General features: G+C 61.5%; 2 protein-coding genes across 5 annotated transcripts; one reads left to right on the top strand and one right to left on the bottom strand.

Annotated features, from left to right (window-relative positions):
* Positions 1-387: 387 nt before the first annotated feature.
* Positions 388-12,712, bottom strand: ST3GAL2 (ST3 beta-galactoside alpha-2,3-sialyltransferase 2). 2 transcript variants are annotated; one of them, XM_027716130.2, is made up of 8 exons: positions 12,677-12,712; positions 5,219-5,501; positions 4,703-5,128; positions 4,422-4,615; positions 3,963-4,142; positions 3,738-3,783; positions 3,460-3,579; positions 388-3,174 (listed from the first exon to the last, which is right to left on the bottom strand). In XM_027716130.2, exons 3-8 carry the CDS (start codon positions 5,033-5,035, stop codon positions 3,001-3,003), a joined length of 1,047 nt encoding a protein of 348 aa, XP_027571931.1. In that variant the 5' UTR covers positions 5,036-5,128; positions 5,219-5,501; positions 12,677-12,712; the 3' UTR covers positions 388-3,000. The 2 variants fall into 2 exon arrangements, with proteins under 2 accessions (XP_027571931.1, XP_039236766.1); XM_039380832.1 differs by lacking the exon at positions 12,677-12,712 and having other exon boundaries at positions 5,219-12,460.
* A 947-nt stretch (positions 12,713-13,659) lies between these two features.
* FCSK (fucose kinase) lies at positions 13,660-21,305 on the top strand. 3 transcript variants are annotated; one of them, XM_039380830.1, is made up of 23 exons: positions 13,660-13,733; positions 13,828-13,985; positions 14,072-14,122; positions 14,209-14,334; positions 14,466-14,538; positions 14,812-14,909; positions 15,049-15,129; positions 15,219-15,338; positions 15,507-15,648; positions 15,986-16,113; positions 16,216-16,317; positions 16,766-16,936; positions 17,010-17,077; positions 17,239-17,609; positions 17,839-18,049; positions 18,145-18,311; positions 18,417-18,644; positions 18,776-18,919; positions 19,056-19,175; positions 19,249-19,436; positions 19,635-19,734; positions 20,278-20,501; positions 20,700-21,305. In XM_039380830.1, the coding sequence occupies exons 1-23, from the start codon at positions 13,661-13,663 to the stop codon at positions 20,814-20,816; spliced, it is 3,261 nt and encodes a 1,086-aa protein (XP_039236764.1). In that variant the 5' UTR covers position 13,660; the 3' UTR covers positions 20,817-21,305. The 3 variants fall into 3 exon arrangements, with proteins under 3 accessions (XP_039236764.1, XP_039236763.1, XP_039236765.1); XM_039380829.1 differs by having other exon boundaries at positions 15,219-15,648; XM_039380831.1 differs by lacking the exon at positions 20,700-21,305 and having other exon boundaries at positions 15,219-15,648; positions 19,635-19,694; positions 20,278-20,463.
* Positions 21,306-21,427: the final 122 nt, after the last annotated feature.

Here is a 21,427-nt window from a genome sequence, read left to right on the forward strand (position 1 = left end):
TTTGTTATGCAAGAGCCCTGTGTGCTCTTCTGGGGCTCAAGGACATGGGCTCTGTTGGCCCAGGGCCTCTGTTTTTGGGTCCGGGGGGCTGGGACATGAGTGTGGGGTCTGGGTGAGCAGTGCCATCACCAACCACGGGGTCTGGACAGAGGGGTTGTGCCAGGGCTCTGCTGCTGGGCACCCAGGCCAGTGTGGGGCCAGGCTCTGCTCCTGCCCCAGTGGAGGGGATTACCCACAGATGGTGCCTGATGTCTGGCCCGGGAGAGGAGGGGAGAGCAGAGCACTTGGGCCCCACCAACCCTCCCATTCCCTTTCCCTCCTCTCGTGACCGCGTTTGGGTGCAGGCAAAGGCACAGCAGTCAGGGCTACCAGACGAAAACCCCCAAGCAGATTTGATGCATGGTTTTTATTGTCCTTTAAAAAAAACAGTTGTTTTAAGACAGTTGTGTGCAGAAGTACCCATGTACACAGAGGCTACGGGCTGAGCTGCCCGCCTGCTCCCAGCCCTAGGTCAGAGCACTGGTCTCTCCCGGTCCCGGCGGGGCGGGAGGCGACGGGTGCTCGGATCAGGCACCGCGTGATGCAGACTAACCTTTGCCAGGTGGGCAAGCCTGGGCACCCCCTCCCTGCCTGCCCCCCTGCCCGTAGCCTCTGCCTACATCTCCTCTATGTACAGTACAGTGGTGCGCCGGCCGCGCGTGCTCCTGCCTGCGGCCCTGCCCGCGGAACGCGAGTGCTCGCCAGTCCTGGTGGGACAGCTTAAATAAAACATAATAATAATATAATAATTAAAACAACAACAAAAAAAAGAGGGGGTAGGGGAAGGAAGTTAGCAAAAAAAAAAAAACAAAACTACTGTCAGGGCAGCCCCGAGCTGTGAACACGCCCTTCGCCAGGTGCCAGCACTGTGCTGCTGCAGGGTTTGGTACCCCGGCTTGGCACCTCCACTTGCCCTGTGATTGTCAGGCCGGGCCCTGCTCAGCTCTAACAGGAGCTGGTCTGGCCTCATCACACTAGATTTGGCCTTTCTAGCCACCAGTATAGTGGCCTGGATGTGTCCCTCTCTTCCCAACTAAGATCCAGCCTGGTGTGAGGAGGGAGGTGGGTACGACTGCCAGACACATTGGCCAAGTCCCTGCTGCCGGCACGGGAGCAGGCACAGCCTGGCATGGCCGATGGGAGATGGTCAAGGCACTCGTTGTTGCTTGTGGTTTTGTGGTTTTTACTTTTCTTCCCCGTAAAAAACCAGACAAAACAAAAACTAAAAAGCCACCCAGGAAGGTGGAGAGCAGGGCTCGCTGCCACCTGCCTCTGTGCCCCGGGGCTCGGGGCTGCCAGCGCTGGGGCAGCTCCACACCTACCAAAACCCACCACAAAATTCAAGGGTTTAAAGCCCTGCGGACAGAAAAGCTGAATTTCCCCAGCCCAGGGGCTCCTGAGTGCCTGCTCCAGGTGACCAACCCACACCCTAGTGTTTGACAATTGCAGAGAGAAACCTCAAAGAAAAAAAGAGAAGAAAACCCTGAAAAACAACCAAACTGAAGCAGAGAAACAGGTAAGAGGCTGCTACAGAAAAGCCAGACACAAAAGGGTAAAAATCCTCAAAGCCCAAAAAAACCCTGTGGTGATTGTTCCTCAAACAACTATTGCAACCAGGCAGTGTGGGCAGGGCTTCCCCAGCTGGGCACAACCCCACAGCCCCCACCCCACTCTTGGCACCAGCTGCACAGGTGGGGGGTCCCTCTCTGGGGGACCTTTTCCATCATTGCCTTTTTCTTGAGCTTTACAGCACCTCCTAAAAAAAAACAAACCACAAACCAAAAAAAACACCCCCACCCATCTGACTGACCCAAAGAAAAGTGGTTTTAATGACACCTCTGGGGAGGCAGTTTCCTTCAGCATCTCCCTGTCTCATGCCTGTCCAGCCTGGGAAGCCCTGGGGACCCTGAGGGCACCAGCTGTATCAGAGTGGTCTAAACCAAGTGCCACCCTTGCAAATGGAGCAGACTTTGGGATTTCAGCTTCTCACCAGAGCTCTTTAGAGCAACACAAAAGCAAAAGCAAGGTTCAATCACCCTCTAAAGCTATCTCTAATCTGTTTTTTCCCAGCCTGAAAGCGAAGGAAATCCTGTCTCCTTGACCCTGCTGCATCCCACAGCCTTGTGAATCCTGCAACTGCTCACAGAGCCCAGCCAGAGGGACTGGGCTGCTGCTCCTGTGGGTTTCTGAGCTGCCTCCTGCACAGTCGCTCCCAAAATCTGTCATATCCTTCCTCAGTCCTCGGGTAGAGGAGCAGAGATCCTGGGTGTTGAAGTCAGGGTTCCTCTTCATCTCCCAGCCCGGCTGTGCCAGTGATCACCAGCCTGCAGTGGAGCATCGGCAGTGATCGGCTTCCTGCAGCTGCCAGCTCCCTACGGATCCATGTGCTGGGACCTGCCTCTGCTGGGAGCCTTCTCCGGAGAAACGAGGCATCGGCTGCCCCAGGTGGGAAAAAAAAACAAAAAACAACAAAAACCCAAAACAGAGGAAAAAAGAAGCAGCCGGTTCCACTGGTGAGGCTGCGCAGCCGCCACGGCTCCCTCAGCCCCCTCGGCCCAGACGCTGGTGCTCGAGGGGTTCCCCAAAGTCACCCAGCTTCGGGGTGGGGGGTTGTCTTGTTTTAAAAAGAGCAGCATTTGGTTTGACTGTAGAGATGTGAGGCGGCCGCCCCCGCCGCCTGGTCAGTCGCTGATTGTGTTTATAAATCCCTTCTCAGCTGGGTTTCTTAATAATAATAATAATAATAATAATTATTTAAAAAAAAAAGCAAAAAGTCTCCTTTAGCTCTGAACCTGATTGGCTGCTGGAGGCACCAAATATCGCCGGGGTGGCTCTGTCAGCGGCGCGGAACCGGCGCTGCCCGACTGGTGTTCGTCACCCGAGGCCACCAGGGAGCCCCTCGCCCTCTGCCCCGCAGGCAGCAGGACCCGGCAGAGCAGGGAGCCGGGGGCGGCACAGCCCTCAGTTGCCCCGGTAAACCTCGATCTTGCTGGTTTTGGCCAGCATGTCGATGATGTGCGCCTCGAAGTCGGCATCGTGCACCCCCGTCTTCCTGAACTCCCCCGCGTAGCGGTTGTTCTCCCAGTAGTGGTGCCAGTTCCCCCGGCTGTCAGCGCCGAACCCAAAGACGTTCACCTGCAGGGGCAAGGAAGGGAGTGAGCCAGAACCCATCCCCAGGCCAGGGAACCCCCTTGTCTGGGCACCTGCTGCAATGCCAGGGTGATTTTTCTCTTCCCTGTCTCCCTGCACAGCCTTCCCACCCCTCAAGGGTGCCCATTACCGTGGTGTCAAGCAACTAGAGCAAGTGAACGCTGCTGCGGTTGGACCCAAAGAATCCACCTCCCTCCTTAGCCCTGCAAGGTTCAGGATCCCAGCAAACCCACCCCGTGCCAGCCGGGAGCTGAAGGAGCCATCACCTACCTCGTCGCAGACGTGGAGGGCGAAGAAGAGCACCAGCATGCCAGTGGAGGGATAGCGCCCGTGGTGCTCCGTCCAGCGGTCGTGGATGTACTTGAAGAAGGCAGGATTGTAGATCTGTACCTGGGAGGACAGGCTGAGGTTAGTGCTGGAGCCCCAGCCACGTCCCAGTCAGCACTGGCACCCCGGGAAGGAGCACTGGGAACCCTGGGGGCTGATGGGGTAACAGGGGCCGTGGCCAAATAGGTGCTTATGGCATTGTGGGGATGAGCCCCCCGTACCTTTTCTTTGTCCACACGCAGAAAAGGCTTCACAGGCGCGTATGTGCTGGGAAAAGAGGAAAGGCAGGTGAGCTCTCAGGGGTCCCACACCCCCATCTCCAGCCTGAGCTGCCAAGGGATGCTCTGGGAGGGAGGAACCAGTGAATGCCCACTGCTCCCAGGGGAGCTGTCCCCAAGGTAGGTGAGTCACCAGTCTGGTGCTGCTGGTGCCCACTGGGTACTTACAACCTGATCTGGCCAGTGGAGAGGGCACTGGCAATCCAGAGCAAGTCCAGGGTTTTGAAGGGCACCAGCACGAAGCTGACGTTGGCGGGCAGGTTCTTGGCACTCTCAGGGTACATGAAGTGGTGTGTGGTCCGACCACCCACGTCGCCCTCAAAACCCACTGTGGGGGCCTGGTTCATCCTGGGAGAGAGCCGGGAAGGTCACACCACCCTCCCATTCCCCCCGTGTCTTGCAGGTGACACGGATGTCCCCCGAATGCTGCCAAGGGGCAGTTTCCCAGCCTGCTGATGCTCAGAGCGCCGGGATGACATGAGGGTCCCCCCCAGCCAGCCCAGGGGAGGTGGCAGGGCTGGACCCACTCCCACCCATCCCAGCACCCAGAGGTGCCAGCATCTTGAGCTGCCCGTGGGGCTGGGGGGTGGGCAGTGCCCCCGGCAGTGCTCCTCGACCCTCCCTCACCGCATGACGAAGTCGTGCCCGTCGATCTCTGGCCCGTAACCGGAGCCACGCAGGTTGCCTGAGTTGCCGACCACGGCACAGCGGCGGCAGCGCCGCGGGTCACGGGAGCGGTAGGGGTCCTCTCCTGGCACGATCTGGAAGAGCTTGCTCAGGACCTCGTGGGTGTTTTGGGACTTGAACTGGGGCTGCAGCATCTGCAGGGAGGGAAGGAAGGTAGGGGGACATCAGCCAGTGACCCCCCGTGCCAGAGCACATCACAGCATTCCCATCCCTGTGCTCACCATCCACCACCTCTGCACATCGGGCGGCAGGTCCATGTTCTCCTTGGTCCACACCGGGGACACGCTGCCGTCATAGCGCCCGTCAAACCAGTCGGTGGCCCCGGGCTCCTCGGCGGGGCAGCGGCGGCAGGCGCAGCCCCGGGGGTACGGCCCCGCCTTGCTGAGCCGCTGCATTCCGGCGTAGCCGGGCACCAACTTCACCCGGTGGATGCCGCCCAGCCCGCCGGGGTCCAGGTAGGCGATGCTGTGGTGGGAGTAGGTGAAGAGGAGGGACATGACGAAGACGAGCAGGAAGGCGGTCGAGAGGAAGCAGAAGCGCAGCGAGCACTTCATGGTCGGCGGGTGGCTGAGCCGGGGACGGCGCCCGCTCCGGCACAGGGCGCGGGCATAGGGCGCGGGATGGTGTCAGCCGGCCAGCAAGGCTCCCTGCGGGAACGAGAGCTTTAACTCCCTGCGGTGGCAGTGGGGTGGGGGGTGAGGTAGAGCCCCCCGTGCCCCACCGCGCCGGGCTCCTACCTGCTGGGCTGCAGCTTTCCATCCGCGTTGTTCAGCCGCGGCGAGGGCCCCCGGTGGCTCCGAGTGCCAGGTAGGGAGCATCTGCTGCTGGCCCCGGCCGCGGGGCTCGGGCACGACTCGGCTCGCCGGGCTCAGCCGCGGCACCGCGTCCCGGCGGCTCCTCCGGGTCCCGGCCCCGGCTGGCGCTCAGCTGCCACGGTGCTCGTCATCCCCGGGTTTAGCCGATCCGCTGGCACCGGGCCCGCAGCTCCTGGCTCGGGAACGCGGCCACCACGACACCGGCCTGGGGCGGGAAGGAGGGGACAGCGGGTCACGGGGCGGCGATACAGCCGGCAGGGCTGGAGGAGGGCGCCGGGGGCTCGGGAGTTTATTCCCCACTGAACGCGACAAAAGGGCTCCCGGGCCATCCCTGGCACAGGGTACGAGCCATCTCCAAAGGGGACAAGCCGGCGCACGGTGCGAAGGGAGCCGAGGTGCCGGCAGTGCTGTCTGTGCCGGGGAAACCCCCGCAGCTCCCGGGCTGTGCCCTCCCTGTCCCTGCCAGACAAAGGCTCAGCCACGAACTCGCGTACGGAGCCGAACAAGGGGCTCCTTTCTGTAGGCTCAATCCTCCTTCTCTATCACGCCATGAGCAGCCCCTCCAAAACCCTCTTCGCCGGCTGCTGCCGCCGCCGAGACAGCCGGGAAGCGACTGTTCCGCAGCCTGACGGGCACCCCGGGGACCGACGCTGGGCCTGTCCCCCCACCCCGAGTGGCAGCATCCCCCAGGGAAGGTCACCCGCTCGCTCGTGATCCCGGCGGGTAAAAATAGCCAGGGCAGAGGTGCCGGCGCCTGCGCCCGGGCAGGGACGAGAGGGGTGGCCGAGCCCCCCGAGCCGGGGGAGGGCAAAGCCAGACCCCCTTCCTTGGCCAAATTTAAAAAAAAGGCTGAAAATCCCCTTTCAGCCCAGTTACTGAGGTGGGACAGGATCCAGCATCTCGGGAATGGAGATGTGACCTCCCCTCCAGGCCTTTTTTGAGGAGAGGATGACACCCCCCCCAAGGCCAAACCCTGCAGTGGCATCATCTCCACAGCTCAGCCCTGGCCCCAGCTAGGCCAGCATGAGGCTGGCAGCACTAATTAGGAGCTAGCAGGCACCAGGATGCCTCTCCCCTAGGAAAAACATCCTCTGGAAGACGCTGGTTTTCTTACAAGGGACAGAGACTGCTGCACTCCCCAAAAACTCCTTGGGAGTCTCCCCTAGCCCATTGCATGGATGCCTCCTGCCCAAATCCTTAACCCACTGTCAAATATTTGTTCAAGTGGTGACAGTCTTTAAAGGAAAGAGCCAAAACCCAAGGGCACATCCCAGTCCAAGTCCTTTCCCAGGCTCTGGGGGAGGCATTTAAACACAACTACATGCCACACACATGTCCAGAAGTGACTGAAACGAGTTCCTTGGGTTGCTGCCAGAGGGAAGAGTAGGGTGGTTGTTTTGCATATAGGGGAGTTTGGGATAAAGCCAGTAAAAAGGTATATTCCCCCCCCCAGATGCACAACACTGGAAGGATTTGGAGGTAAAAGGCGATTTTTGTGCTTTTTTTCAGCTGCGACGTGGCAGGGGACGCCAGGCAGGATGGGCAGAGCCCCTTCCCCTGCTCCCGCCCGTCCCACGGGGCTTTTTAAAGGCTAAAGGAAATGAGCTATCACGTGTGCTTGTGTTATTTTTGTTCCTGGTGAAAAGGGGGAAATCCCTTTCCGGCTCCCCAGCACAGCCCGGTCCTGCCTGATGCATCCCAGCCCTGGCAGCATCTGGAGCACATTTTGTGCTGGTCCCCCCCGACCCGGGGCCTCCCGGAACTGCCCCCGACCACAGCGGGGGGAAACCCCCCCCTCCAGCCCAGCTCATGCGCAGTAAAAGAAGCCTTAAATCCCAGCGGCTGGTTTGAGTCATCATTTTCCTAGCAGGAGCTGGCAGCTATTTCCATCTGCACTGGTCCTTACAGCCCCCAGCAGGCACAGGGCACCCACACATCCACATGTACCCCGGCAATTTCCATGCCCTCCCTGCCCAATCCTAACCCAACCCGCCTCCACAAATAAAACCTCACTGCAGGAGCACTTTGCACCAGATTTTTGATGCTCCTTCTTAAAATAACAAGGGATTTCAGGATTTCTCCTGTGGTGAGTAAGCCCAGCAACCCAGCCATGCCACTAAATACCCTTCCACTCCCAAATTCATCCCCAGGATCCTAAATTGTCTCCTGGGTCCCCTGTGCTCATCAAACACAAGTTTCTCTTTGATTGCAGGAGATAATGAAACGAGGCTATTAAAAGGTCCCAGCAAATTGCTCTGCTGCTTTTACAGCTGGATGGTTTTTTCCAATCATACAATCCTTCATTTCAGGACGAGTGCTGGAGTGATGTGACCGACAGCCCCAGGGCCTGGAGGATGCCTGTCCCTTCCCCATCAGCTGTAATGCCACCAGGCACATCCCCACCCAGCATCTTAAGGTCTTTTTGCTTTTGTTTGCTCGTTTCTAAGATATCCTGAGGTTGTTGGCACCAATTTCCATGCTGGTAAATGGCAGGGTGGGCACAGGAAGGAGCTGTCACTGGGAGATGGGATGTCACCCTGTTCGGGGCAGGGAGAGGAGGGGAGTGGAGGAGCAGGGGCAGCACTGCCCGCACCAACCGCTGCTCTTCCCAGGGATGACGGGGCTGAAAATTCCCCTGGAAGTCCTCAGGAGATGCAGGTGACCGGGTGCCACCCATCCCATGGCCCCTGTGCAGGGACATCACTTCTGCCACCACCAAACCATTGACGGGGTGCCAGAGTGGTGCATGGCTCTTGCATGGGGAAGAGGGGGAAGCACACAGGGACCCCTTGGACCAGACCAGCATCTCTCCTGCTGTCATGATGGAAAAACTGAGAGTTAGGGCTGGGGGTTTTTTTGACAGGGAAGGAGTGGATGTGAGCTCAGTCTTCTCCCACCTCCTTCAGCCCCAGGCAGAAACACCGAGTGGTGACCTGTCCTTGTCTCAGACCCAACTTCAGCGAGCTGGATTATTACAAAAATGTATAAAACTGTTCTAATTTCCTTTCTTGCCAGGCCCGAGCGCCGCTGGAGGTTGCAGCCCCGTGGGCAGAGCGCCGAGGAACGCGCCCCACTTGTCTCCACGTCAGCTCCTGTTAGCCTGGAAGGGACCATACCCTGTCCCTCTGCATCACGGGGCTTCCAGAGCCTGACCAAGAGCTGGCGAGAACAGCACAGGTAATGAAGAAGGTTCTCTCCTGCACTGCCCATCCAGAGGGATTGTATTTTCCCCGTGAATTTTTTTTCGTCCCTGGAAGCTGGATGGGAGAGGAGCAGGGAGCAGACCCGGTGTTGGCACAAGGATGTTTCTCCCTGCTGTGGATCAGTGCCATGCAGGACCGATGGCCAGTAGTAGCTGAGCACCAGGTATTAAGAGAAGAAGCCAATTTCATGCATTAGGCCATTGCCACATCCCGACAGCAGTGAAGACCTGGTAACTTATTCTTCATCCTTTTAATTAATCATACTCTTATCAGCCAGCTCAATCAGCTAATGGAGCCAAGTTAATTGGGTTTCCCATGTTTTAAACCCTACTTGCACCCCTGGTTGCCAAGAGCAGCAATTCCAGCCTTTCCTTGTTCCTGGCCTCTGGAGGGGTTATTTTGGGTTTGTCCCTCGGCACTGGGATAAGGCCAGGAACAAGCGTGGAGACCAAATCCCCAGCACGGAGCTGGGATGGAGCCAGCCTCGCAGAGGCCATTTCCTATGGGATTTGGGGGCACAGGGGAGTGCCAGCAGTGGGAAAGCTCAGAATAGAAGGCTCCCACCCTTGCTGGTGGATGGGTCTTGCAGGGACTGGTTCAGCAGCATCCTGAGCCCCTCGGCTCAACCGCAGTGGGAGCCCTTGGGGAACTACATCAGCTCCAACACCCTGAGCTGCCTGACAGGGCCATGCTGGGTGGGCACTCTCCCCGTGCAAAGCCATCTGGCCCCAAGGGGAGCCGGCTGCCCGCTGCCAGCCACACTTCCACCTCACCCTCCCACAGCCGCAGACTGGGATCAGCACAATCTGCCTGGTCTGTGTCCCCCTCCCTGCCTGGTGCTGCATCCCACAGACACCCCTGAATCAGTCTCCCTCCCTCCTCAGGTGCCTGCAAGGACGTGGCCACACCACAGACATGCTCCCCAGGACGGGCAGGGCCCCTGCTCCCAATCCATCACCACAGCACCCCGGGAGCCGCCGGCAGCACCCCGAGCGTCCCTGCTGGCTGTCAGGAAGGAACCACTCTCCCTCCACCACTGCTGCTCGTTTTACCAGCCTGGGACCTTAAGGTTTGTGCCTGATGCCTCACCAGGAAAATATGTGCAGGAGTGTGGGACGGGCGGATGCTGCACCAGGGAGGTGCTGCCGCTGCTGCCGTTTGTGGCCCTTTGCCCTGGGAAGGTGAGCAGGGACAGGGGGCCCACTGCACTTTCCTTTCCTCCACCCTGGGTCTCATGAGCACCGAGGCTGGGAGGCAGTGGAAAACCAAAGGCTTTCCTTTGGCTCTCGAGGGCTGGTTAATGGGTGCTGTGACCCACAGCCGCCCCCTCTCCCCTGGGGCACAGCCCGAGCTGAGAACTGCAAACTTGGCTCACACTGTGGGTAAACCAGCCCAGGTTTGCTCTGCCTGCAGGCAACACCCAGAGGCCTTTGATGTCATTAGGGAAATTGTACCTATGAGATTTTATCACAGGGAAGTTATGGGCCTCCCAGGCCAGAGGCCATCAATCCCAGCACAGCCCAGTTACAGCCAGGGACTCCCATTAAATGTCAGTCAGTCATGGCTAGGAACCCATTAAATGTAAAATTAGAGCAGTTCCACTGGCAAGGGCCCCTGACTTCTCTCTGCTAGCTGGGGCTCTGCTCAGACACCTGGGGAGAAGGGGGAGCATTTCCAGCTTCCTAATTAGCCCAATTACTGCTGCAGATCAAAAAAGTCCTTTGGTGGGGACATGGTGGCACCCGGAGCAAAGTGACTGCAGCTTGTTCTGGTTTCCCAAGAGCGGTTGTTGAGGGGGTTATTTTAGATCCCCAGCACTGAACCACCCCTCCAGTAAGAAAAAAAAAATCCATACATCACAGTGCAGATATACAGATAGATGATATAAATTTTTGTATATATTTACCGCTTATCCATGTGCTGTTTTGGGGGTATCTTTGGGAACTTTGCCATAGAGCTGGGACCTAAATCTCTTGCATTTTCCAAAAAAAAAAAGCTTATGGAAGATACCGACGGCAAAGAGCGACATGAAGCCAGGAGGTGTCCCGGAGGGCAGCGCAGAGCCCAGCAGGGCAGGGAGAGGAGGTTCCCAGCCTCTCCCACCACATCCCAAGCCCCCGGGGTCCAGCGGGCTCTGATAAATCCCGGCTCACGAAGAAGCACTGAAGCCGGCCAAGAGAGCAATTCGCAGTTTGCACTCGCGCAAGAATTTAATGCAGCGGGAGCAGAGGAAAGCCGTGGAGCTGCCGGGACCTCGGTGTGCCGAGCTGGGCAGCATCGGGCGCGCCGAGAGCCCGCAGCGAAACCATCGCGCCCTCGGCACCGCCAGAGCCCTCCACCGAAAAAGCGGCCGTTTGGGGCTTGTTTGGGCATGACAATCCAAGCGTTCCCCCAGCGTGCGGCTGCCGGGGCTCTCCCCGCCTGCCTCCGGCGCCGGCGAGGCGTGGGCGGTGAGCGGAGCGCGCCCCGCCGTTCCCGAGAACCGCCATGAGCTCCTCGGAGGAGAGGGAAACGCTCCTGACAGGCAGCTGCCGCACACAACCGGCAGCGGGGCCGCCGCTCGCTGCCAGATGGGGACAGACAGACAGACAGACAGACAGACGGGCACGCGCGCGGCTGGGGTGGGGTTGGGGGTGGCGGGCAAGGCAATCCCCCCCAGCCCGAGCTTCCCCGCTGCCGCCGCGACCTCTGGCTCTGATGGAAGGAGAAGAACAAGGAAAACCAAGCCCAAAGCGCTGAGGAACTTCCCGTCGGCTCTCACCGCCTTGGCCACTCAGGGCTGGAAACGGGGGAGCCCCAGATAATGCGGGGCAAAACTGCCTCCGTCAGCCCACGCGTCTTCCTGGAGGGAATCTCAGCAAGTTTTGGGAGGTTGGTGTGATTTGGTTCCCCCCGGCCACGTGTTATGATTGTTGGCAGCAGGAGGGGACGCGGCCCTTCCTCCAGTCTGAGCTTGCACGCTGCCGGAGTGATGTCCTCCCCCCTAAAAATTCTCCTGCTGGGATGGGAAGCCCTTGCTCCAGGGAAATATTTGGGAGCTTTGGGATAAGAGCTCTGACTCTGCAGCTGGAGCCTGAGCAAAACCTTGCCTTTCCCCTGCGCCAGGAGCACCCAAGCCCCTGGCACGTGTGAGGACCCCTTGCATCACCAGGCCCTGAAATCCAGGCTCTGGCACCAACTCCTCTCTGGCAGCCGTGCCTCAGCCAGGGAAACACCACAAAACAGTGGGACAGGCACACCAATGAGATCTCACACCAGTGCCCGTGCTGGTGCCCCACTCACAAACAGAAGCAGGCAAGGGACATCCCCTGCTCCGTGACACAGTTTCCTACCCTGTCCCCAGGGACGCTCAGGCTGGTTGTGAAATCCTGGCTGCCACTACCTATGCAATGGACGCCATGTGTCACGCAGCCATGTGTCACACTGCTGCTGAGGGACCTCACACTGGCACCGGTGGGGACCGGGGTCACCCGCAAACAGCCCTCCCACCGCGGTCCCCTCTGTGGCCACCCCAGCTCTGCCCACAGTATCCCGGGGCACTCGGCTGGAGGGAAGCAGCTCCATGAGCCCCAGCCCCGACACCCCTGCCAGGGCCATCATCCTCCCCGGTGTGAGCGCATCCCCCCCGGCAGCACCCTGGAGCTGCAGCCCGCGGCCGGGGCCAGCGTATCCTCCCCGGGGCCAGCACCGCAGGGCCCGGGCCAGCACTTCGGGCCAGCGCAACCTCACGGGTGCGAACCCGTTGCATCCCGGGTGGATCCTCCCGGCGGCCAGCACCCAGCACCGAGACCAGCACCGAGGACCCGCACCTGCGCCCACATTCGAGGCCAGCACCCCAGGGCAGCGCATCCTCCCGGGGCTATTCAGCACCCACCGCATCCCGGGTGGGTGCTCCCAGCAGCGGGACCGGCCGCCAGCACCGGGACCTGCACCGAGGAGCGGGGCCAACAACCGCGACCACCACGCCGGGGCTGAACCCAACGCACCCCGTGTGGATGCCCCCCGGGGCCAGCCCCCAGCCCCGGGACCAGCCCGCAGCACCGGAGCACTCCCGGTCAGGCTCCCCCGCCGCAGCCCGCCATCCCCGCCGCCTCCCCGGCACCGGTGCCCCGAGCCGAGCCCAGCCGAGCCGAGCCGTGCCCGCACCCCCGCCCCGGGCCCGTCCCCGCCGCGGTACCTGGCTCAGCTCCGGCACGGCCCCGCCGCCGGGCTCACCCGGGCGCCGCCGCCACCGCCCTCCGCGCCGTGCGGGGCCGTGCCGTGCCGTGCGGGGCGGGGGGCCGGCCCCGGCAGCCTGGGAGATGTAGTCCTTGGCCTCCCGGAGGGGCTTGTGGGACTTGTAGGAGGCGAGCGGGGCCGCCTGCGCCCACCCGCCGCACTGGGATCTCCGGGATCCCAGCCCGGTACTCACCCCGGCACATCGGCACCCCAGCCTGAGTTAACGGCATATCGGCATCCCCTGTACTCAGCCCCCGGTACTCATCCACCGGGATCCATCCACCCCAGTAGCCACCCGGCGCATCCGTACCACCTTGCACACTCCCGTTACCCAGTCCGGTACCCACTGCGGTACGTACCTCGGTTCCCATCCCTGTACCCACCTGGCTCTCAGGCATCTCCGGTATCTACCCCGGTCCCCAGTCCGGGACATCGGTACCCCAGTACCCACCCCTTGTTATTCACCCCAGTACCCACTCCACCGCACCGGCATCCCCCAGTACCGACCTCGATCGAACCCCAGCACCCACCGGGTACCCGCCCTGACCCCCACTGGGCACCGACACCCGCGCCCATCCCCTCGCTGCCGAGATCCCTGCGAGGAGCCGGGCTGAGTCCGGGCAGGCTCGTGACAGGGATGACTTAGGGCGCTTAGGGGTGCGCGCCGGCGCCGGGACCCATTTTAGATCAGAAAACGCCAAAACCCCCTTTCCCCCTTTGCAAGCCCCCCGGGTTGGCGAGAGGGGAGAGGCGGATTTTGGGGGAGGGGGGAGCGGGGGGAGCAGCACCGGAGTGCGCTGTGCCTTTAAGCGGCCCGTGCCCGGCCGCGCAGTGCACGCTGGGAGTTGTAGTCCCTCCTCGCCCAGCGCCCCTCAGCGGCAGCGGGGGCTGGACTAAAGCTCCCAGCAGGCCCCGCAGCGGTGGGGCGGGGACGGCGGTGGTCATGGCGGCGGAGTGGAGCGCGCTCCTCCTCACCTGCCGGCGCGGCCAGGGCGCCGTGTCCGCCCTGCAGCGAGGCAAGCGGCGGGGCGGGCGCCCTCCCTCCCTCCCTGCCCGCCGCGGCGGGGCGGCGGGGACCGGCTCTCAGCGGCGCCCGCTCTCGCTTGGCAGAGCTGGAGGTGCGGCGGCTGCGGGGCGCCCTGGGCCCGCGCCCCCCCGCGCTGCTCCTGGCCGTGGAGGACCCCTGGGCCCGCCTGGGCAGCGGCGGTGCCACCCTGAACGCCTTGCTGGTGGCGGCCGAGCACCTCAGCGCCCGCGCCGGCTGCACGGTGAGGGCTGGCAGCCTTGGGGGGGGCTGGAAGGGAGGGGAGTGTCTGTGCCGTCCCCGCCGACTGTCCCGACTGTCCCCTGCCAGGTGGTGACCGCTGACGTGCTGAGGGACGCCCGCATCCTCATCCTGCACATGGTGAGAGCCGACCTGCAGCCTGGCGTGGGACCCCGCGTTGCACCCGCTCCCTCCCGCTGACCCCGCCACGTTCTCCGTCCCACCAGGGCCGCGACTTCTCCTTCGACGACTGCGGCCGCGCCTTCACCTGCCTGCCCGCGGAGGAGCCCGGCGCCCCGGCCGAGGCGCTGGTCTGCAACCTGGACAGCCTGCTGGGGACCATGACACACCGGGTCTGTGTGGCCTGGGGAAGGGGCCCTGGGGGTGGGTTCAGCTCCCAAAATGGTGGGAGGGGTGCTGGGTGCCCCGCGAGGGCCGGGCCCCTTGCCTGCCATCCCTGGGCACGTGGCCCTTCTCTCAGCAGCTCTGTGTGGGCTCCCCGCCTGGCGTCTGGGTCTGCAGCACCGACATGCTCCTCACCGTGCCCTCGGCACCAGGTCAGTGAATGCTAGCCTTGCTTCCAGCTCCTGCTTTGGCCTGGGACAGGGTTCTGAGCCAGCAGCACAGCTGGTTGAGCCTGCACTGTGCTCCCACGAGGGTGCGGGTGCTCGGGCATTCCTGTCCCGTGTGTGGTCGGCAGCACCTGTAAGGTGGCCCAGGCTGGATGGTGATGTCACCTCCTCTGCCGTGGGCCCAGTTTTCAGGCAGCTGTGCTCAGTGTGGGTACGTGCACTGCCCCAGTGGGCACTGGTCTCTGTCCTTCTCCCCAGGGATCAGCTGGGATGGCTTCCAGGGCGTCAGAGTGATCGCGGTGCCCGGGAGCCCAGTGTATGCCAGGAACCACGGGGTCTACCTCACTGATGAGCAGGTTGGTGGCAGCTCACCCTTCGAGGGACACTCCTTGGAGGTCCCCACCCCTTCATCCCTTGGCTGCTGCGGTCCCAGCACAGCTGTGGCTGCTTGGCTTGGGGCTCCCTGAGGAGCTCATTGGGGTGTCTCACTCGCAGGGGCTGGTGCGTGACATCATCTACAAAGGCACAGAGGCCCGGATCCAGCAGTGTGCAGGGCCTGATGGCACCGTCCCACTGGTACAGCATGACCTGGGCATTGGTGACCCTGCCAGCACCATCCCTTGTGTCACCACAGCTGCAGCCTCAGCCCTGCCGTGCCCTGACAGGTCTGTGGGATTGTTTTCTTCTCCTCGGATGCTGCTGAGCAGCTTCTGGCCACCCACGTCATCCCTCCTCTGGATGCCTGTACCTACATGGGGCTGGACTCAGGGGCACCTCCCATCCAGGTGACAGTCCCTCCATGGGGGATGGGACCCCTTGCCACATGGGTGCCTCCTCTGTGCATCTCTGTAGGATCTATTTGCACCCACAGCGCCAGATTTGGATGGGAGAAATGGTGGGAGGGAGCATCCAGTAGTAGGTTGGCTGCACCTGACAAGTCCCTTCTCTCCCAGCTCTCCCTCTTTTTTGACATTGTGCTGAGCATGGCAGGGGGGATGACGGAGGAGGATTTTGTGAAGGGCGGCAGCGATGCCAGCGTGAGGAGCGCCCGCTCCGTGCTGTGGACAGCTCTCCGTGGCTTCCCTCTTAGCATGGGTGAGTGCTTCCTTCCACCTTCTAGTGGAAGGTGTCCCTGCCATGTGGGTGAAACTAGATGATCTTTAATGTCCCTTCCAACCCCAGCCATTCTGTGATTCAGTGCTGTGGTGAGTGTGTGTGATGTGACCCATCCCTGGGCCCTCTTCCCCTGTATATGGAAAGATGGGGTGGTCAGGGCCTGGCAGCTCTCTGTGTCTCCCCACAACTGCAGGTCCCCAGATCTTCTCTCCCCACCCCTTCAGCTGGGGATGTTCAGCCTGTCCTGGGCTCATGGGTGTGTCAAACACACCCACATTGTTTGCTGGCGTGCTGAAATCTCTCCTGCCTTCCCCAGCCTGCATCCCTGATGCGTCCTACGACTACATGACCACCTCTGCAAGTGACCACATCCGCAGCCTGACTCTCCTGCCTGGCTCTGCCAGTCACCTCCGCTTCTGCAAGACAGCCCATTCCCACGTGGATGTATGTGCTTCTACCCCCAGCCTTGCTCATGCAGGTTTTCTGGGGGTTGCTCTGGGCTGTGTGCCTGGCTCCTGGTCCCACGTGCCTCTGTGCCCTCGGCAGCAGCCCCGTCTCCTGGAGGATGGCTCTTCAGTCACCAACTGCCTGCTGGAAGGAGCTGTGGGGCTGGCAGCTGGCAGTGTCATACAGCACTGTCACCTCCAGGTACGTGACTGTGGTGGGAATGACCCTGAGCTCCCAGTGCACTGAAAGGGCAGTAGGGTGATGTGGTGCTGGCTAGGATAGGGGAGCCACAGCTGTGAGATTTGGGGTGCCCTTCCTCTTCAGGGCTGCCTTTTGGCTGGTGGCTGTCAACCTCCACAATCAAGGGGAGAAGGCTGTCACCTCTGGGCTGTCCCTCCCTGGGGATGAGGGCAGACTCTCTCCTTGAGGGCTCAGTTATGGCTGAGAGCCCTGGAGGCTGTCACCTGACCTGAATTTCTGTAGTTCATGTCCTCACAGCCCTGTGACGAAGCAAATTATGTCCTTTTGCCACCTGCCTCATGCTGGCTCCAGCTTATCTCCCAGGGTGGTTGTCTCCTTCCAAGATCAGGATTTGGCTCTGGTTTGGGGGCAAGCCATGCCACTCCATGCTCTGCTGCCTCTTCCTCAGGGTCCCCTGGAGATCGGTCCTGGCTGCCTCCTCTCGGGCCTCGACGCAGACTCCTCCCCAGCCCTGCGGGGCTGTCCCCTGCGTGACGTTGTCCTGCAGGGCCACCACGTCCGGCTGCGTGACCTGCCCTGCCGTGTGTTCACTCTCACCGGCCGCCTCGACGACTGGCAGGTGCGGGGACAGCGAGGGGGCACGAGGCTCCCCTCAAAGCCAAGGTGTAACCGGCCCCTCTGTGCCCCTGCAGAGCCCTGTGGAAGAGGCCACCTACCTGAATGTGCCCTGGCCTGAGTTTTTCCAACGCACTGGCATACGGTAGGTGCCATGTGCCAGGATGGGACAGGAGACCCAGCTCCCGTGGGGATAGCTGCAGTGGGAGGTGTCACAGCCACCCCTACCCATCCTTAATCCCTGCTCCCCTCCTGGAAGGTGTTCTCGAGCCACAGGGCAGTGCTGATGGGCTCTCCCTCCATCAGGGAAGGGGACCTTTGGGACGCCGAGACGCCGCGGAGGAGCCGCTGCCTGCTGAGCGCGCGGCTGTTCCCGGTGCTGCACGCCTGCCAGGCGCTGGGGCTGCAGGACGTGCTGTGGCTGCTGGCCCCGGCCGGGGGGGCGGATGAGCGGCTGGCACACTGGCGGACGGCCTGGCGCATGTCCTGGCAGGAGCTGCTGCCCTGCCTGGACATGGCGGCCGAGCTGGGCACCCGCCAGGCCCTTTTCTTCCTGCAGGGCCAGCGCAAGGTGCGGCGGGTGCTGCTGGGGCACCAGGACAGCAGCCTCCTGCCATTGGCCCGTAGTGCCGTCCACGAGGGCTACCATGAGGCTGTGCTGGGCACGCTGGATGAAGGTAAGCTGGACTCACACGAGCTGCATCTCTGGCTATCTAGACCGTTCGGTGCTCCCCGCCCCCTTCAGTGACCACACCTATTGCAGGAACCCATGGGGGTGCACCCACAGGGCATCCAACAAGCCTGCGTGGGCACAAGCCATCTGAGTCTCGCTCCCCTGGAGTTGGCTTATGGCAGAAGCGGGCTGGTTCGGGGTGACCTGCAGCCTCCTTTAATTCTATTTTCTAGTTGCCTCCACGGCTGGTGACGCTGGTGTTGCCGCACGAGCGCTCGCCTGCATCGCCGAGGTCCTGGGCTGCATGGCACGAGGGGAAGGGGGCTTGCGGAGCGGCCCTGCTGCCAACAGGGAGTGGGCCTCGGCTTTTGGGTGCCTGGAGCGTGGGGACATTGCCAGCGGTGTCCGGGAGCTGGCTGCCGAGCGGCAGAAATGGATGAGCCGGTGAGGCTGGGGCTGGCAAGCAGCAGCTGCCCTGCCCCAGGCACCAGTGCAGTCATGGAGACGTGGCAGTGGGCTCAGCACCCCTCTCATCCCAGGCCGGCTCTGCTGGTGAGAGCGGCTCGGCATTACGAGGGGGCCGAGCAAATCCTGGTGCGGCAGGCGGTGATGTCCTCGTGCCAGTTTGTCACCGTGGGGCAGTCAGAGCTGCCACCCTTGGGGCACTGGGTGCAGGTGGCTTGTCCAGCCCGCCTGGACCTCTCTGGTGAGTGCATCCCCCCAGTCAGATGATCCGTGTCTCGCCCCTGTGGTGCTGGGGAAAAAGGAGTCGGGGTGCCCTGAGGGGGCTGATGCTGAGCCTTGGCTCCAGGTGGCTGGAGTGACACCCCCCCCATCACCTACGAGCACGGGGGGGCCGTGGTGGACGTGGCGGTGCTGGTGGACGGGTGCCGGCCCATCGGTGCCCGGGTGCGGCGCATCCCCACGCCGGAGCTGCGCCTCGTCAGCCTCAGCGGGGCCCCACCGAGCCAGGCGGTGACGGAGCTGGTGTGCCAGGAGCTGGAGCACCTACAGGATTACTGCCAGCCACATGCACCAGGTGAGGTGTCCCCACCTGCACAGCCCAGCTCTGCACCTGCCATGGCCTCTTGGTGCCATGGTTTTTGGGGACAATGGGATGAGGGAGCAGGTAGCACAGCAGGCATCAGCTTTACCTCCTCTTGTTTTCAGGAGCCTTGCTCAAAGCTGCCTTCATCTGCACCCAGGTCGTGCAGTTCCCCTCACAGAAACCCTTGCGGGTCCAGCTGATGGAGAGTTTTGGGAGTGGCTTCGAAGTGCACACCTGGTCCAAGCTGCCCCACGGGTCTGGCCTGGGTAAGTCTGCAAGGAAAGGGCTGGGCAGTCCCTCCTGCACCAGAGAGTTGCCAGCACCAGGATGGGGCATCCCCCTTGCCGCTGCCCACCCTTAGGCACACACAGTGCCTCACTGCCCTGCCTGTGCTCCCTGCAGGCACCAGCAGCATCCTGGCAGGAGCGGTGATGGCATCGCTGTACCGGGCGGCTGGGAAGGCTGCCAGCACCGAGTCCCTCATCCACGCCGTGCTGCACCTGGAGCAGAGGCTCACAACAGGTAGTGGCCTGGGGGAGCAGCTGGCCCACGGGGTGGGTGTCCCAGTGGTGGCTGAGGACCCTCTGCCCTGCAGGTGGTGGTTGGCAGGACCAGGTTGGTGGGCTTGTCCCTGGCATCAAAATCGGAAGGTCGAAGGCCCAGTTGCCCCTCAGGGTGGAAGTGGAGCAGATCCCGGTGCCTGACGGTTTTACCCAGACCCTCAGTGATCACTTGCTGCTGGTGTACACAGGGAAGACTCGCCTGGCCCGCAACCTGCTCCAGGTAATGCCTGGGTGCCCCTGGGTGTCACAGGCTCTGGCCTCTGCTCCCCCTGTGGCCTTTGGTGCCTGTCCCCTTCACTGGTGCAGAGCTTTGCCACCCCAGTGGGAGCTGACACCCAAGGCTGTGGGTGCAGCATTACGTCCCCAGGTGCTGCCGAAGCCAGGGGGATGGTGACAGGGACATTCTGGCCTCTTGCAGGATGTGGTGAGGAACTGGTATGCCAGGCTGCCCTCCATCGTGCAAAACACTGATGCACTGGTGAGCAACGCTGAGGAGTGTGCCCAGGCCTTGAGGCAAGGTGTGAATCCCCTTCCCTGTGCCAAGCCAGCCCTTTTAACAGCTGAAGGAACACAAACTTCCTGGGGAGAGGCTGTGCAGTCCTGGAGAGGGCAAAGGCTGATGGGTGCAGGCTCTTGCAGCTGGAAAAGTCTCAAATCCTCCCCCAGACACACCCTCGCCAGGCAACGCCCCAAAATTCAGGCTTGAACGAAGATTTTTGAGGAAGAGAGGGTTAGACATGCTGTATCTGGCTGATTTTCTGTGAGCCATTGGTGACAGGGCTGAGGGCCATTCTTGGCCTGTGCAGTGGGTTCACTTGGCTACTGGGATGCTGTGGAGAGGAAGCCAGAGCATTAAAGCAAGCAAATCCTCCCCCTGTGGAGGATTAAAAATAAACAGCAACATGACAGGGCTGGGGTTGCCTGCTCGGCAGGCAGAGCTGGGAGGAACTGGGGAGAGAAGGCAGAATTTAGCTTGTGCTGAGCAGGAGAGGCAGAGACAGGTTTGTGCCCTTCGGGCGAGAAGCAGAGACAAGTAATTTGCAATCTCCCCTTCCCTGCAGGTGACCTGCCGCTCATTGGCAAGTGTCTGGACCGCTACTGGCAGCAGAAGAAGGTCATGGCCCCTGGGTGTGAGCCGCTGGCCGTGGGGCACATGATGGACACCCTCCGGCCCCACGTCCACGGGCAGTGCTTGGCCGGGGCCGGCGGTGGTGGCTTCCTTTACGTCCTAACCAAAGCCCCGCGGCAAAGAGAGGCTTTGCAGCAGATCCTCGCTGGCACGGAGGTGAGGTGTGAGCTCCCGGGAGGTTCACTGTCACGGGCGGTTTGCAGGAGCTTTATGTAAGAGAGGACGAGGAGCATCTCGCCCTACCGCGCGTGGGATGTGATGGCTGGTTGTCCCAGTGCCCTCCCTGGGACCTCGGAGGTGAGAACAGGTCCCTTGCTGGCTCCTGTCCCAACCAGTGACTCTTTATTTTTCTAGGGGCTGGGCAACTTCAGCATCCACAGCATCGAGGTGGACACAGGTGGTTTCTCCGTGGAGGTTGTGGGATGTGATACGAAGGATGGTGCTCACCCTGGAGAGGACAGGGCTGTGTGAAGGCCTTCAGCCCTGGCTAGTTCCTGGCAGATACACAGGAAATCCTCACTGCTTTAGGGGCAGCTCCAGCAGGTGCCTTAGGTCTTGATATGGCCTTTTGTGCTACTGCTTGCCCCAAAAGCCACAGAGGCTGGAGAAGCTGTGATGAGCTGGGCAGGCACAATTCTCCTTGGAGGATGGCCTTGCTGGAAGGACAGTTTGCAAGGGCCTCCAGCCTGATTTTGCAGTTTCACTCCAGTTTTTACTGTTCTCCAAAGGGAAAAGACTAGCATTTGTGATGCTGCCTCTGGCAGGAACCTTCCTGCTCTTCCAGCACCAGGGACCCACACTGCCTGTTCAGCACACAATGCTCCTGCACCAAGGATGCACCTGGATGTGGAATCAAGACCCTCTCCTGTCCTGAGGGACTATTTCAGCATTGATATAGTGAATAATGAAAGCAAGCTACTAATTCCTGCAGTCAGTCTGAATAAAAGAGCTTGTTCCCAGCAGGTGTTTGTGCCCCTCTGTCCCAAGCAAGAGCCCAGCAATGCATGGGCAAAGCTTTTCTAGGAGTGGGAATGGCAGAAACTGCATGCAGGGGCTGGTCATTGCCCTCCACAGCCCTAGGT

This window comes from Pipra filicauda, unplaced genomic scaffold, assembly GCF_003945595.2.
Source record: "Pipra filicauda isolate LSUMZ 115617 unplaced genomic scaffold, ASM394559v2 scaffold205_size1947385_pilon, whole genome shotgun sequence".
NCBI classification, from domain to species: Eukaryota; Metazoa; Chordata; class Aves; order Passeriformes; family Pipridae; genus Pipra; species Pipra filicauda.